At 48.4% G+C, this 17,720-nt stretch overlaps 1 protein-coding gene across 3 annotated transcripts in view; it reads left to right on the plus strand.

Annotated features, from left to right (window-relative positions):
- The first annotated feature begins 1,116 nt into the window (after positions 1 to 1,116).
- LOC147904031 (uncharacterized) overlaps positions 1,117 to 17,720 on the plus strand; it is a 48,193-nt gene continuing 31,589 nt past the window's right edge. Inside the window, exons 1-5 of one of the 3 annotated variants that reach the window (XM_087372678.1) lie at positions 1,117 to 1,191; positions 1,288 to 1,935; positions 2,664 to 2,924; positions 11,957 to 12,196; positions 12,415 to 12,499. In XM_087372678.1, the coding sequence (XP_087228804.1) occupies positions 1,531 to 1,935; positions 2,664 to 2,924; positions 11,957 to 12,196; positions 12,415 to 12,499 (991 nt within the window). In that variant the 5' untranslated portion in view covers positions 1,117 to 1,191; positions 1,288 to 1,530. Of the gene's footprint in view, positions 1,192 to 1,252; positions 1,936 to 2,663; positions 2,925 to 11,956; positions 12,197 to 12,414; positions 12,500 to 17,720 lie in introns of those variants that run through there. The other 2 variants (XM_087372679.1, XM_087372677.1) reach the window with 2 other exon arrangements.

Consider the following 17,720-nt stretch of genomic DNA (forward strand, 5'->3'; position numbering starts at 1 on the left):
AAGGTTTGAATTTGGTGTTTTAAATGATATTAGGTCCCATAAAAACTCATGCTACTCCAGAATATCCTATTGAGGACATATACAAAGTATGGTTGCGTTTGGAACTTGTTAAACGTGTCAAAGAGTGTGCTTGCTCTCAGCTTTCATTAAAATCACATATGAAGCCATAGATCATAATTAAAATATGATTGTCTAGCTCTAAAGCAATCTAAACATATGTGTTCTAGTGGTCCTTAGACTCTAGGAGTTAAAAGCTCTCATTCTAATTAAGAAGTATGGCCATTTATCTAAAAACTGAGAAAACATTTTGAAATTTAGGTGTTAGGTAGTGACCTTAAAACCTTAGGTAGAACTCAAAGTAATAGGTGTGAGTTCCAATTCATAATAATTCCAAGTTTTTTCAGCACATAAGCTATCATGGCAAATAATCAAAAATCCAAAATATCTTATCAATGCCTAATAGAAATATAAATAAAGAAATAAACAAAGATACATACATACATTTGAAGATTAGAATATGGAAGGTGGACTTGTATACTTTTTCCTTTTATAGTCAAGCCATGGCTACATTAAGATTAGAGGTGTTAAAAACTTGCCTTATTAAATGTGGGGTTTAGTTTTGCTTTGTGTGTGTGTATGTATTAAATAGATTGATATATGGTATTTGATGCAAGAGGAGAAGAGTGCAAGCTTTTTTTTGGGGGGAGGGAGGGCGGGGGGACTAATTGTGTGCTAATCCACGTTGTATGTGCCCAAAGGTTGCACATTTCAATTTCAAATTGCATTTGGGTGTGCGTGTTTCGCTATGTTCGTAATGTTGTACTAGTTGATGCTGTGGGATGTTTTTGTTTCTTGATCATAAACCAATAGGTTTCGATTGCCTGTCAACAAGCTTAGAGAGCCTGGCACGTTTACATTGCTAGGGAAAGACAAGAAGCTGCAGAGCGCTCATTACCACGTAGAGTCAGGGAGATTCTTGCCATTAGTCGAGGCGATTTGCTGAGGACTCGAGAGAGATTGGGAGCGATAAGGCTAGAGAATAAGACGTTTCATGTCGAGTGAAAGGAGCATTAACCTCCTATTTGGTAAAACCTTGAAGGGGAACCTTGGGAAGAGCCTAGTTTCACAAACGGTGTACTGAGAAAGCGGTTTTGAGAATAAATGCGGGAAACGAATATTCTCGAGTGATGGGTAAGTGGTATTTACCGCCAATTGTTTATCTTGCCTTCTTTGTTGTTGCTCATTGCCTGGTCTCATCATCTCATATATGTTCTGTCAAAGCTATAGATGATAAATTTTCGAGCTTCGAGAGAGATTTCATGAACAGCAACGGCCTGCCTTCTCAGATTTCATAAGCCTTTGCAACACTTCAAGATTTCTACAACAGAGAACGTCCTTGATATTCATCACAACCCACTCTTTTGCCTCGTCCCACTTCCTCCAGGCTAGCTAGTCCTTGCTAGGTCGTGGCTGTCCTTTTCTCATCCCATACTTTTGGCGTAAAAAACACCCCTTATATTTCGGAAGGCCATGGAGGTTGTCAGTGCGAACAACGAAGTTGGCGCTGCTGAAGGGGTCGTAGGAGGAGGTGGTGAAGGAGGGAACGATGAATTGGGCGAGAAACTCAGAGATGATCACCCGGTTGTAGGAGGAGATGCTCTTGTGGACGGAAAGGCGTTAGAAATAGTGCCTTCGGAGCAAAATATGGGGGAAGCCGGGGAGCATGAGAAGGGAAAGGAAAGCAAGGGTGGGTGGGAGGCGGTTCGAGAGTGGTTATGGACGTTGCCCAGGCGCAGGAATGTCATGTACGAAGAGATGGAGGATTGGCTGCAAACAAACAAGGACAAACTATCTAGGGAGATTGTCACAATGCCTCGCGTTGATCTTTTCCGGTATCTAGTCTCGCAGCACAAGCTCATGAGGCGAACGGACCAGGTACTAATCGTTCAAATCGCCATGCACATTATCACTGCCAAGAAACGACATTCATAAGTCCCATCAGCCCCTGCATGTCTTTTCCGGAACAATTATTTCCCCCTACTCAACATGCTGGGAATATTGCGTCAGATCATACTGTGTGATCTTTTAATAAAAATGTTTAATTCGTCGATCCATATCTCCATTCCCCTTCGACACTGACGTAATTTCGTAATGTCAAACTTTTCTACTTCTATGACGAGTAGATTATAACCATGCGATTTTGTTATCTTAGTGGGGTCCTTATATTCGATGGACTCCACTGAAATGGCTATCAGCAAATCCATTTGATCACGGCAAGTTCAAAGCTTCACTACCTACATATTTTCTAAGGTCTGCAGATTCATATTCGTCCATGCAAAAAGATTTCGGGGAATAAAATTGATTGCTCATATAGCCCCTTTCCCCAAGACGATCTCGCCTTTCGCATCCATAAACGTTTGTACTTCAGACGGATGTTGTAGCTGATAATGCTTTGCATGCGTGATGTCCTAGTAAAATTCCACTATGTGGAGCATTTTATCTTTGGGCTTTCAAGAGATTTCGATTAAAACGAGTCTTCTAACCTTGAAATCTCATTACTACGAATGAGATTTTGTTAAGAAGGTCCTATTCCTCTCATAGGCAGCTTCTTGTTTTTATATTATGTTTCGTAACTTCGATATTTCAATGTTAGTGCTCTTCAGAAGGAAAAATTGGACTTGGTGGAGCCGCCAACTGCTCGGTTCAAACGGAGCGACAAATGGAGACCAGTTTATGTATGGCTTGAATCTCTTGATTTGGGATCCGTGGTTGGGGCAAAAGTCATAGATGCATGGCTATCAGCAAATCCATGGATAAAAGAGGACCTCTTGGGGAAGCACACTCGTCATCATTTAGTTCACTACGTCCAAAAATGCCATACAAACATTTTGAAGAAGAGGAGGAAAGTGTCTAATGGCTTCCTGGTGAGAGTCCCCATATTTTATATTTTCAGAAAGCTTTTAATGCCTTCGTAGTAACTATTGTATGCATCAAAAGAAAGCTAAACATAATCCATACGAACATGTGAGCTGATTGTCATGCGCATGTATAGTGGATTGTACAAACCTCAAGGAATTACCCATTTGCATGTAGATGACAAGCTTTAGTAACTAGTATTGCGCAATACAAAGTTTTTTGGTCGTAGATCAAATCTCTGCTATAATATTGAAATCAACATTTGTTTAACCTCTGACGATATAGCTACTTTTGGGTATTGATCTCGTTTTCAAGTTCATAATCAATTTTATATGTAAGATTGAATATGATGAAGATGTATATTTTTAACTTGTGGCCTATTTGCGGTATGGGATCATTGATTTATATCCTTGCTATATTTAGTAGCTGTTCAAATTAGTGTTCCTCCAAGTTGCAACAACAGGTTTTATGAAACTTGAAAAATTGTAGAAAATGGGAATGTTGGTCTATATATATGTGGGGTGTGGATATGTATGTGTGAGAGCATATGTTTATACTATGGTCTACACCAACCGTTGGGTGCTGATGACGTCAGTGGGGATATCATAGTAGCTAGTGGTAGATACATGTTAGGCTAAGGTCAAGTCTATTGCGGACATGTGTATAGACAAGTGATAAAGACATGCGGCTCACAAGTGGGGCATTGACCCTCATATCCCAACGTACATGTGGAGATGTGGAGCTATCCCACATGATAAGCCTTGGATGAGACCATGGCACGGCTTCATGGTCATTGTGGCCTATGTTAAGTTCACCAAGAATAAGGGAAAAGCTTTAGCACGGTGGTGAGATCTTAAGTGTTAGGTCATCTTAGGGAACGTTCCGCTTGTTGAGGTTTGGATAGGGTAGCGTGCCTCGATTATTCTGACATGGTAGGGAGCCCTAATTGTTGGAAATAGGAGGATAGAATCTCTCACACCTTTCACTCCTATCTCAGCTCACACAACACTCGGAAACCCCCTGATAGATGATCGATCACACATATACTATGAAACCTTGCTGGAACAGCACATGAGAGAGAGGGAGACAAAACTCAGACTATATTGTTCCACAGAGTGTGGGATAAACAAGCTCTAGATGAGCACAAAGTAGGCAGCTGCCCAAAATCTCAGAAAGAAAGAAAGAAAGAAAGAAAGAAAGTTTATTAAAGTCTTCGGAAGACCGATGGGTCTATGAGACTGTGAAAAACCTGATACAATGAGCTGTGGTAGTGGAGCTACTAAACGAGCATCCACACCAATGCATAATGCAAAAAAATGCAAATTGGCAGTTCTAATTCCTAAGTACAACATAGTCATATCTCGACTATATATATCAATCTCAGCATCATCGTTGACATCATCATCATCAGCAGTAAGGACATCAGGATGGATGAGGCTGTGGAAGTGGAGGCATGAGGTCAGCAATAGAGCGTTGTCGCCCCCCCAAGGGTGCAGTCCTGGTACGTCTCTTGGTCGTAGCTCTGCGTCTAACCAGAGTCACTGTGACCCCCGTCGGTCGGGCTCCTACCCTAAACAAGGAGGGGATGTCCCCAAGTATGATCGGTGAGTCAACCCTTTGTTTGAGCTGTCGGGTCACCTCACGGTCATGTCGAGGTCTCGCCTCGTGGGGGTCTATGTGATCTGGCTAAAAGAACTCTGTGATAGAGCTCTGAGAGGTATCAGTCGAGGAATAAGTCTGCTTCTGTCTTTGTGCTCGGAGTATCCTATCGCGGTGTCTGAGCACCTCATGAATGAAATTAGCCAAACATCGCTGGTCTGGGTAGGAGAGGAAACATGCCAAAACCCCATAACTATCTGTGAAGAGGCAGTAGAAACGCCCTCGGATCTCATAGTAAACAGGACACCTGAAGATGAAATGCTCCTCTGTCTCAACCTCTTGCATGTCACACAGTGTGCATATGCGCCTCTCCCTGGGTAACCGCTCTGCTCTGCCGCTCTCGATACGAAGTCTGTGTGAAGAGACCCGGAACTGCCCAAGGGAGATCCTCAGCGAGTGGGGTAGGTGAATCTGTGTGTATCCTGGTGGATCAATGAAACCCTCCACTGTGATATGTAAGAAGTGATCTCTGTAGAAGCCCAGCTTCACTGGAAGATCACTCGGGCTCAACCAAGTCCGGAATGTGTGTAGCTGTAGTAGATCCTCACGGATAACCTAGTTGACCTCGTGTGATAGGAGGGGAGAGAAAGGAGCATCCATGCTATATTGGAAAGGAGGTAGTCTGTCCATGTGGAGCCCTAGTCCTGCAAACCATCTCTCTGTGTGTGCATACCAGCACCTCTAGTCTCCCCCTGCTGCAAGTGCCATAGAAGAGGACAATGCTAGCCATGGTATCCTGCTACGCCCGGATGTGTAATCCCCGTACTCCCTGACTCGGTACAGATACGTAATGACCTGAAATGCAGCATCTAGCTGTAATGGGGGTGACCCAAACTCCGCCCGAATGATCTGGTGAGGGACGGATGGCTTACCACGGATCATCCATGATAACATGAGAACCTGTAGCCACTCCACCCTGGCCCACTCTGTATCCGACAAGTCTAGCCCCCAGCATGGACTGCCATACATCCTTGCTGGGCGGACCAAGGAGTGAAAAAGCAACCCTTTGGTCCGTGGATCTTGAAAGTGAGTGGAAGCACTGTCTCTCTAGTCTATCCAATGAAGCATATCCTCTATTCAGGTGCACCTGCATCGCGGGTCTCATGGTGAAGATGGGTCCGGAAAAGACGACCCCAAAATAATGTTGGAAAGGTCACCTCATATGAGGAGAGCATGGGGGGGGTAGACCTAGGGCAGGATGTGCCCAAAGAGAGAATACCTAGATGTGTGGATCTGGGACAGATCTGGAGCATTCATGGTTGGGGGGGTATCCCAAAGAGAGAAGGGTACGTGGCTGATCTGCAGGAGCATAAGGCGGAGCAGAGGACAGCAGTGGGGACCCAAGAGAAGAGGCCATGAGCTCACGGATGACGTCAGCAACAGTACGGAGCTGAGGCGCACACGTGTGGGCAGATGAGGGAGCCAAGAAATAGCGCAGCATAGTGGGGGTCTATGGGCAGGTATACAGCCTGCAGCAGGGCCTCCAGCAGCAGCAAAGGGGAGCCTAGCAGTAGCCCAAAAAGCGCCTGGCTAGGGCCCTTATATAGGGCTGGTTGGGCTGAGCCAACCAGGTCGGTTGGGCCAGCCAACCAGGTCTGTCCAGTCGGTCCATTTAGGGCTGGCTGGTCGGTCCATTTGAAAGGGCCTTGAGGCCTATAAAAGGAGAGGCACTTGCCTCATTTCAACATCCAGCATCCAGCAATCCAGGAGGCAGAAAGGAGCAGCAGGAAGCCACCCTCTGGGCCTATATCCAGGAGGTGAGAGGGTGCTTGAAGGGCTGCAGACTTAGCCAGGAAGGGCTGGACCTTGGCTGTCTTCTAGGGCAGCAAGGTGCTGAGATCATTATCACTTGCAGCAGCAAACAGCCAGCAGATAGGAGCAGCAAAGGAGCTTCCCTTGGGCCTATGTTCAGGAGGTGAAGAGAGCACAAGGAGCTGCAGACTAAGAGCTGGGAGAGCTGCCTACCTAGGCTGGTGCAACGACAGCAAGGTGGAAGGGATCTGGACGGATAGTCTACAGAAGCTTGAGGTGGAGCACGCGGACTCGAGTCAAGAGATAACTGGCTGATAGGAGAAGGACCTTGTGGTAAGATCAGAGGACCACACCATTGGTGGGACTCTGGATCTATATCTTTTGTATTGTGTCCATAGTTTTGGATGGAAATATATTTTGGTGGTTTCTCTATCGGGCTGGTTCATTGTCTATTGATGAGTTTGCACATCTAATCTATGTGATGCACATTAAGTAAAGAAGTTTGTGATTCCACACCCCACATGCACACTGTGTGAGCTCCTGGGCATTACTATAAGTCTTCCGCTGTGCGTACCCTCTGTTGGGTCATTTCTAACAGATAAGTGGGTAGAGGCTTTAGTCCAGTGGATGAGGGAATGGAGGAGTGAGGTGCCCTTTATATAGGCCTTGTCCAGGGCTGTCAAAACCAACCACCAGGGAGTCACTCCTTTGTCTGCATGGCCGACATGCAAGGGCGCCCTCTTCTAGACCAGGCCGACTTGGCCTGGCCTATAAATAGGCCCTCAAACAGGGCTCTTTGGGCAGCACTTGGCAGGCCACAATCCTGCCTTGCATGCCCCCTTCATCCCCCTATTATCTCCTGCCCCCTTGTCCCCTCAAATCGGGGCCTCACAGGTGGGGACGGTGATATTCTAACACCCCTTCTCAATGACACAACTGTGGGCCGATCCCCATGCATCGAATGAGGTGCTTCATCTGCTCCCTGGGAAGCGTTTTCGTGAAGACGTTTGAAATGTTGTTGGCAGTCGGACAGTACATCAACTCCATGATATCATCAATGATGAGCTCACGTACGAAGTGGTAGTGGACTTCGATATGCTTTGTCCGTAAGTTGAACACGAGGTTCTTGGCGATGGCTATGCAACTCTGGTTGTCACACATGATCACCGTTGCATCATCCTGAGTCACGTCCATGTCCTCTAGGATCCACCTGAGCCACAACGTCTCGCATGCTGCAGTGCACACAGCCTGTACTCTGCCTCTGTCGATGAAAGGGCAACAAAAGGTTGTTTCTTGCTTAGCCATGAGATGGCCCCTGATGCAAGTATGAAACAGAACCCTGTAGTAGATCGTCTGGTGTCACCATCACCTGCCTAATCACTGTCACAGAATCCACCTAGTTCGACGCCTTTACTGTATGTGATGCCATAGGTGCATGTACCCTTCAAGGACCTCAGCACCCTCATGCGTGCGTCCCAATGGGCCTTCCTGGGTTTGGTGGAGAACTGATAGAGTAGCCCTACTGCAAAAGAGATATCTGGCCTAGTTTGGGTGAGATAAAGTAGACTCCCCACCATCCGTCGATACCGTGATGCATCAACTGGCTGAGACGTATCATGGATGCTCAGCTTTAGACCAACCTCCATGGGAGTGATTGCCACCTTGCAGTCTTCCATCTCAAACCGCTTTAGTAACTCCGTGCAATATAATGACCCAACAGAGGGTATGCATAGCGGAAGACTGATAGTATTGCCCAGGAGCTCACACAGTGTGGTGTGGGTTGTGGAATCACAAACTTCTTAACTTAATGTGGATAGATGTGCAAGCCAGTAAATAGACAATGCTCAGAGACAAATATAGAAGCAACACTTTTATTTCTGTCCATCCACAAAGTAGGACAGGATACAATACCAAAAGGTTCTCCTACTAGATAGCACTTCTAGATCTCTGAGCCCGCGTGCTCCACCTCGAGCGTACGTAGACTCTCTGTCCAAAGTGTTCTTCTCCACCTTACTGCCTTTTAATCAGCCTAGGTGGGCAGCACCTTGCTAGCTCAGTCTGCAGCTCTCTGTAGGTCTCCTTCACCTCCTCGGAGTAGGCCCAAGAAAGCCCTAACTGCTGCTCCTGTCTACTGTAGGTTTGCTGCTCCAGAGGATGTGAAGTGAGGGCTGAATGCCTTCCTTATATAGGCCCAAGGCCTAGCCAATGAACCCGACCCAGCAGACCCAATTTGGCCGACTGCTGGTTGGTACATTACTCCCCCCCCCACCGACTTGGGGTCCTCCAAACACTGGGCACAAACCTCCCAACCAGGTGCCTGTTTCCAGGTGGCTGTTTCCAGGCCTTTTTTCCAGGCCCATGGCCTCCTCCATGGTCACGTAATGCAGGTGCCTACACCCTCTGCTCATCCCGCTTCTCTCCTGGTCGTTTCCAGCCCGGAGGACCTGTGTCTTAGTTCCGTACAGCCACTAGAAGGCAGCCGTACACCTCCTTACAGATGCTGATGTCAGCGTGATCTGTCCCGCACTGTTCCATGCTGTTTTCCTGAGCAGATCTGGTCCTGTCAGTTGCTGGGAGCCACATGGCTGTCCAGTACCATTGCTTCCCTTCATATAGGCCCCAAACCTCCAGGTATGTTTTCTTGTGCTGCCCACATGACAGCTCATGTGCTGCCCATGTGGCAGCCCCATTCTCTGCCCATGTGGCAGTCTATACATCCCTAGGTCCACCCCCCCATGCTCTCCTCATTTGGGGCCTTACAGATGGGGAGGTGACCTTCCCAACACTCCCTCTCACCGACACATCTCGGCCCAATGTCAACACATTGATGACGATGCTCCAGTAACTCCCTGGTCGTAGTCCTTTGGAACATTTCGATGTCAAAATCTTTTCCTGGCTTTTCATCCAGTGGCTCCTAGGTTTGGTTCCGCTTCTGCACACCATCCTGGTACACATGTCTCTGGTAGCACCTTTTGGCACCACCTCCTTCAGTCACATTCCCGCCTTCGAACTCAAGCAATCCTGCCGTCACGATCTTCCAGTTGTCCCCCTCATAATGAGTGAAAAACCTGGAGTCTTCCAGGCACCATGCTCTGAGGGTTTGTTTCAACCCGTGCTTCCTTTGGCAAGGTTTGCAACAAATGAATATCTCCAGATAAGCTGGACCATGGGCTCTCACTGAGTTCTCAAGCAGGTACTCTTCTGGCTTCAGTACTCCTTGTCCATCACCTTCTAGCAATTTGTGTCTGAGATTTGAAGAAGCACCCACACTTCCACTTCTGCCTTTGAAGAAGGCCAATTCCTTCCAATCTTGCATTACCTGAGACAAATGAAGAGCAGAGTCTCTCCACAGCATGCTATAAAGGCTCAAATGCAGAACATCAAGTACATACCAGACCGTCGTACTACGTCTGTGCTTGCTCTGAAAGCAAACCATGCACCTCATCGAGGCACCCACCAATAGCCTGTTTAATCCTGTACTGTCCCCTTCTGAAGTACATCATCCATTTGAACACGAGACCCTAGGGCACTGCATGGAATCCACCCTCGTGTTAGTATTGACAGCCACGCACCTGGAATATACCAAGAACTCCAGGCTGTCCGTCACCTTCACAAAGGCATCTGACTCCTTGTCGACCCACAGGAGGTTGAGATAGAGGAGCACTTCATCTGCAGGTGTCTTGTTTACTATGAGATTCGAGGGCGTTTCTACTGCCTCTTCAGAGATAGCTATAAGATTTTGGCGCGATTTCTCTCCTACCCAGACCAGCGATGTTTGGTAGGTTTCATTCATGAAGTACTTAGACACCGTGAGAGGATACTCCGAGCACGGAGACAGGAGCAGACTCTTTTCTTGGCTGATCCCTCTCAGAGCTCTATCACGGAGTTTTTTCAGCCAGATCACATGGACCCCCACGAGACGAGGCCTCGACATGACCGTGACCCGGAGCTTGTGACCCCCACGAGACGAGGCCTCGACATGACCGTGACTCGGAGCTTGTGACCCGACAGCTCAGACAGAGGGTTGACACACAGATCACACTTGGGGACATCCCCTCCTGTTTAGAGGCGGAGCCCGACTGATGGGGGTCATAATATCCTTGGTTAGACGCAAAGCTACAACTAGGAGACGTGCCAGGACTGCACCTTTGAGTGGCCGACATCACTCTATTGCCGATTTCATGCCCCCATTGCCTCATCCACCCTGATGTCCTGCTGCTGCTGCTGATGATGATGATGATGATGATGATGATGCTGAGATTGATATATAGTCGACCATCGACATGACTATGTTGTACTTAGGACTTAGTACTACCATTCTGCATTTTTTGCATTTTGCATTGGTGTGGATGCTCGTTTAGTAGCTCCAAGTTTTTCACAGTCTCATAGACCCATCGGTCTTCCGAAGACTTTAATAAACTTTCTTTCTTTCTTTCTTTCACTCACTCACTGGGGCCCTTTGCACCGATTTGGATAGCCCATTTGGCTGCCCTAAACCTAAAACAAGGACAAAAATGTGCACCTCCATTCCATCCCCCTACATGTGCCCATGTGGCACCACCGTCATGTGCCCACAGGCATGTGCCCACAGGGCACCTTTTGCACCCATCATGCTGAAGGTGTCAAGTCCCTTTGTCCTTCTCGAATGGGGGCTGGTGGGGTATTAAACTTTATATATCCAACATATCCACCATGGATCTGGCTTCCATATGGCCAATGATGTCCAGCCATGAGGGATTGGTGGCCATGTTTTAGGGCTGGAAGGCCTTGCAACTAGAGTAGTGTATGAAGGACTTTATAGGGCCAAGGGGGTCGTGGAAGGACCTGACCAGGGGTTTAACTGCCATTAAGTGGCTGGGGGTCTTCACAAACTTGCTCAGCCAGATAAGGCTAGTCAGCTGGGGCCTAGGAACTGGTCGGGGTGAAGGCAGGGGTTGGACCCCAAAGGTTGGTATGCCATCTGTACGTCAGCTCCTATCTATAGAGGTCAGTTGCCATGTTACAAGGGGGGACGGGGGGATGCGGCCCTCTTCTATATAAACTAATGGCATCGTAATACTTTCAGTCCACCCAACAGTCACAGAAGAGCCTTCAGCAGTAGGGCATGTAGCAAATGGAGTACGGCAGCAGTAGGGCAGTGTCTCCCACACTTTTGTGTACACACTATCTAGCATTATTGTTTGTTGCGTGCATCTTGCATCAACATCTCAAAAGACTAAATACTGAGCTTGTTGAGTGCAACTTGGCACATTTTTAGATTCCTTTTAAGACTTAATGATCAAGTCTGTTTAGAATCTTTCTCGTACAACTCTTTTTAGTAATGAAAATTCGAAGAATTATTCCAGAGGAGCCATGCCATTATCAGGATAGCCCTTAATCCGCCAAATACTGGCCTTTTAGCACAAGGGTGCTAACTGTAAGCTCTCATCAACTAGAGGAATATCGTTAAGGACAGGCTGCCTCAGGCCTACCGTGTGCAGAAAATCTATTTAATAACTGTCAAGCGATCTAAGAGGCCTTCCTCATTTTCTTTTCCTTCTTTGATCTCTATGCTTAGCTAGAGAATCAAGCACAAGATGCCTTTTATGGAGAGACTGTGACTGTTCTTATCTCCCCCTTTCTTCTGCAGGCAGGGAATGACGAGAAAATTCAGCAAAGAGAGCCCAATGTGTTCAACATGGATAAGCAGCTTTGTGATGCCAGTGCATGCCTTATAAACAGTTCCAAGGCTATTATTTCTGGAACTAATTTGAGCCACGAAGATCGTGCTTCGCAAAAGTTGAACCCTGAAACTGAATCGGGTAATGTCAGGGATGTTGGTGAAGGAACACAAGCAGAGAATACTACTTTTGCCTCTAGGAGTTCGGATGTGAGTTGAGTACAGTGTTCAGAAATGTATTTTTGTATCTTCTATTCTTTCAAGTTGTGTATATATAAGGATTTGGCCTGTTGTATTCTTGAATGCTCTTTTTATTCTTGCATGTTGCCATTGACATGGAATGATTTTTTCTGCTAAATCTACTTTATATAGCATACCCTGTTGCTCTAATTTTTGCTTGGACCCTTCATGAGTTGATGATGACACAGGGTGTTTTTTTTTCAAACAAATGGATACATTCTACCTTACCTGGGTTCAAGGATGTGCAGCCAGTGATAATAGCTGACTCAAATGGTATGCATCTGTTTCCATTATCACATGTATGAAAGGGAATGTTAGGTTCCCTCTTCTCTCCGTACATGAAATATTGTTAGACCAAACTGTATGCCAACTTGATTTCATTGAGGCAATTGACTTGATGATGTGGTCAAGAACTGGCTATAAGGCAGATCGCCTTCAAACTGTTGTATACAATAGCAGGGCCTTTGGAGAACTTTACATATAGAGGATAGGAAGTGCCACATGCTGCCTATATCTGTTTGTGTGAAGAATACATTGTGATTTGATATGTGGAAGAATTAATAACTTCGGGCTTGAATAACTTTAAAGTCATTGGTTTTTTCGCTTCTGTGTTCTAGATTCGTACTTGTGGAACATCTTGGTTAGTTATATCATAATGCCTTAGACTGCCCAAAAATTTACTCGTTGCATTTGAAGTTGCTCTAGGATCATAGCCTAAATTTGAGTGTCTTGGTGCATGATATCACCATCCCATCTGTCAGATCCCATACAAGGAGAGCAATGAGGTAGGACACCTGCAAGGAATGGCATGGATTGAGAGGCTGCCATGTGGGCGCAGGGTACTGCTAACACATGAGCAGATCCAGGAGGAAAAATGCTTCTGTATGAGCTACTATGTGGACAGCACAATGGCTGGATTAGAGGTGATAATCCAGCAACATATGAGGCAGGCACATGTGCAGTATATAGACTGCCAGGTCGGTAGGAAGGTCTGCATGGCAGGACTACAGCAGAAAGTGCTGTTGTATGGGAGGCATACACAGCCATGTGGGCTGTGGTCTGGGGGTTGAGTAGCCTATTTGAGGCTGCCCCATGGCTCATTGTAGATCATCAGCTCCTTCGGCCTTAGCAGCACTTGAAGGAGATCAGCAAGCAGCACCAAAGCAGCCAGTATGGAGTAGGAGAGGAGACACAGCCTACCTCTCTCCTCTCCATCCTGATAGAAGGCCTCGGCCTTCATCTGCAGTTGTAACTAGGTTAGACTTTTGATATTGCAATTAAATCTTTATGGTGCGTTGCCCTATCAGCTAGATGGTCTAGGCTTTTTTTTTTGCTTAGATGCTTGTTTGGGAGAGACTAAAATGAAATCGTATAGTCTTCACAAGCAGTTGTAGCTTGAATGAAGAGAATGTGGACTACTTTTATTAGGATTTTTGACGGCTGAGTCTGCCCTTCACCTCCGGAGTGCTGACAGAAACTCAGTTCAAAGACCTTTGTATAAATGGATGCTCAAGTATGTGTGAGATCATATGTAGTATAAATACCCACTGTTGGGTGCTGATGACGTCAGTGGGGATTGTTAGAAATGGACCAACAGAGGGTACGCACAGCAGAAGACTGATAGAATAGCCTAGGAGCTCACACAGTGTGTCTAGGCAGTGGAATCACAAACTTCTTTACTAAATGTGCATCATATAGATGTGTAGACTCATCAATAGACAATGATCCAGCCAGATATAGAAGCTACGAAAGAATATATATTTCTGTCCAAAGCTATGGACACAATACAAAAGAGTGATAGATCTAAAGTCCCACCAGAGAGTGGTCTTACCACCACGTACTTCTACTATCTGCCGGATATCTCTAGACGTGAGCCTGCGTGCTCCACCTCGAGCATCAGACTCTCCGTCCAAATCCCTCTACCTTACTGCCTGTGTACAGCCTAGGTAGGCAGTCTTCCAAGCTAGGTCTGCAGCTTCAAGGTTCTCTCCTTCACCTTTAGTGATGAGGCCCAAGGAAGGTCTCTGTGGCTGCTCCAAACTGCTGGAGATGTGCTGCTGCAAGTGATAAATGAGTGAGGCCCAATGGCCTCTTTATATAGGCCCAAGGCCTGCTCCAAAAACCGGCCAGTCAGCATCATTCTGGCCGGCCAGTCTGCTGCAGGTCCAGCCCTTTAAGGGCTCTAAAAATGCGGCCTTAGGCCCTCTTTTGTTTCGCAGAGAAAGGAACCTTCTATTAATGTTTGAAAGACTTCATACAAAACAGTAGCCCTGAAGGTGCTGAGTATGGAAAAAACGGGAAAAGGCTGAAAGAAAAGACCGGCCTGTTCCAGAGAAACCTAGCTCACTGCCTAGGGGATCTTTGGTACTGAGGCTAACAGCCAGGTAGGGGGACTATACAACTAGCGAATCCCTCGCGGAGTGAAGATGTAGAAAACTCCTGCAGGCCAAGCCTTGCAGAATCAAGCTCGCCTCTCGATAGTCGCCCTAGAGCCTGGAGTCCCACGCTCCCAGGTGGAGTGTAGTGTGTAGATGATATCCTGCCAGATGGCGACTAGGGTAGCTGAGGGTGGAACTGGGTGCTCACCCATCACGAGACTGCAATGAGCCACCCAAATGTTCCACGCAGTGATACTGGCTACCGCCTCCCAAACGCTGTCCTCCGGAGGAGGGGGAGCTAGGCTGTTAGGAGAGATTGCCTCATGGAGCGCTATCCTTTGAATGCTCTGACCCTGTATCCGGTAGGCTGGGGATATCTCATCAATCTGGAACACATGTCCTCCCTCCGTCAACCAAGCCACCATCCCCCAGGTGCAGTCCCTCTGAAGACTCTGCATACGGGTCACGATCCTAAGGGCTCCCATTCATATCCTCGCTGCGCTACGACAACTCCAAAGGCAGTGCGGGATAGTCTCCAGGAGACCAGATGAGCAAGAATGGCACTGCCCCTCCACTCGCATCTGCTCCAACCACGGTCCGATGGGCAAGCCTCCGTGGGCGGCCAGCCAAAAGAAGTAGGATATCTTCCTTGGCTGCAAATTGGACCATAACCGCGTCCAAAACCTGGAACGGACATCCCGAGGCACTCTTTGGGTCACCCAATTCTTCTCCTTCGATGGGGTCCACCTCGAAGAGTCCATTTGAAGCCTCCTTCCAATCCGCGTGGTGTAGAAAAGAAGGGCACCTCATCCACCTGCTCGGCTAGGCCGCCCCTGGAAGGCCAGAACCATTCTCCTCAGCAGGCCAGAGACCAGCACCCCCTCAGACAGGAGCAGCAGGAGTCTCAGACCCCTGGGTGACCCCTAAGAAGGGGACTGGACCCAGGTTAAAAAGAAAAAGAAACCAAGCAAACAGGATCGTAAGCGCCGCAGGTAGAGGGCCAGAGGTAGAGAGAGAGAGAGAGAGAGAGAGAGAGAGAGAGAGAGGATACGTGGAGATGCATCTCCCCTGGCGGAAGGGGCCACTGCCCAGCCAGATGATCCTCCCATGTTGGAGGTTCAGCGTCCGCATTCACCCTTGCATCAGCAGCGACCCCCAGGAGCTCCTGATACGGCAATGGCGGATGTTAGCCAGGCAGCGGCTGAGGAGGAGCGGATTTCAGAGCCTCGACAACAGGAGGGGCTTGTGGTCGCCCTAATTCCCCTCCCTCCCCCTCCCCCTCTAGATCCCTCCTCCTCTTTCTCTCTACTCCCCCCCCCTCCTAGGTTCCCCCGCCCCCTCCCTCTTCCCCCCCCTCGTCGCTCTTGCTATGGTCACTCTCACCACCCTCCCCTCCGCCTCCCTCCCTCCTCTCTTCCCCGCCGCCCCCCTCTCCACCTCCGTAGCAGGTTCCTCAGTCACCCTCACCTCCCCCGCTTCGACACCCCTGCTAGCAGGCAAGGGTAAGACGACGTCCCCTTCTGCTTCCTCATCGTAGCATCAGGTCCATTCGGGGAGGGAGCCAGAGGGACGGGGTTCGTCCTCTCGATCAGCAGCTCCCAACCTCCAGCCTGGGCGTCCCTTACCGCAGGACTTCTAGAGGTTGGGACCCTGGAATTATCTGGAGAGTTCGGACTCTTATCCTTTACTGCTGGAGGTAACGCTTATGGTCCTACAACCCCGGAAGGGGGATTTGATCAGCGCAGTGGGTTCTCAGATACACCCTGTTTGGACAGGGTTGGAGAAGTGGTCCCCAGAGGTGTTTGATGCTATTATGGGAGATCAAATTTCACGCATGATGGACAAGTGGATGGGGCCAGAGGGACTGGACCTTTGGCACGCCTGAGGTGCGGAGGTGAATTTTCAGCTGAGCTTCACGCGAGAGGAGCCGATGTGTGGTTTGGCGGTAGGAGTTATCAGATTGTCGCTGGAGGCAAAGGTGGATCAGGCATACTACTAGCCCCTCCAGAAGTGTGCGGAGCTGTTTGGGGTGGAAGTCTCCTTCATGATGAAGTGGGCACGGAAGATCGGCATTGAGCCGGTATCCACCCTAGTACATCGTTGTACAGACACGGACTATTCGCCCTCCAAACCCCCGGCAAAGTCACATAAGGTAGTCTTTTTGGAACAGGTACCCACCCACAGGAGAGCCTTGTTTTGTGCACCCCCGTCCTCATGAGTTGGACCATAGTGAGTTGGAATGTGCACGGGCTCCACGACCGTGCTCGTAGCCAACCGTAGTACCTGATACTCCGGTAGGAGTTGCAGAGGGTAGTGGTAGGGCGGACAGTGGACATTCTTTTGATTCTAGACGGCGACACCACCTTCTCCCAGGGAGAGGTCCGGAGGAGTGGTCCCCCACAGTAGGATGGAGCGGAGGAGTCTGCATCTCAATCTCATAGAGTTTGGCTCCAGAGGTCTACGATCAGGGCGAGCTTATTCTAGGACGGGATGTTTGGATGGGAGATAGGACGGGAGAGTCCAGGATTGGGATCCTGAACGTGTGTGCCCCAGTGTGCAGACAACACCGCCCGGCCTTTTGGAGGCAGCTGTCAGAGTGTCTTCTGGATGTAAACTCTTGGATTGTTGGAGGGGACTTCAACAATCTGGAGTTTGGGGAAGACAAGCAAGGCGGCGCCTCCTTCTTTGAGATGCCAGCAACAGAGCGTAGCACCTGGGAGGAGTTCATTTTCATGATCAGTGGCAGAGATCCGTGGCGAGAGCCAGATTTCAGCAGGATACTTGGCAGCCTCCTCTTCTCCTTCGGATAGAGGAGACATGATGGACTGCTTGAGAGACTAGATCGTTTTTATGTTGGGGATTGGGCATTGCATAGAGGCGGCTCTACCGGGATTTTGGCAGGCACCACGATGTCAGACCACTCTCCAATAGTACTTCACTTAGATCAGCCCCGTCGAGGTCTCCTCCAGAAGGGGGTCTGCATTCCAGAGGACCTCTGCAGGACGAGGAGATCCAACAGACGACACTGCACGAGGGCAGGGCTGCAGGGGTGGCTGATGCGATCCAGAAGAGCAGTGAGGAGTTGTAGGCTCACACCCTTAGGCGGAGGAGGACTC

The sequence above is a fragment of the Dipteris shenzhenensis genome, chromosome 3 (assembly GCF_047967505.1).
Source record: "Dipteris shenzhenensis isolate YYH24624 ecotype China chromosome 3, Dip_SZ_1.0, whole genome shotgun sequence".
In the NCBI taxonomy this organism is placed as follows: Eukaryota; Viridiplantae; Streptophyta; class Polypodiopsida; order Gleicheniales; family Dipteridaceae; genus Dipteris; species Dipteris shenzhenensis.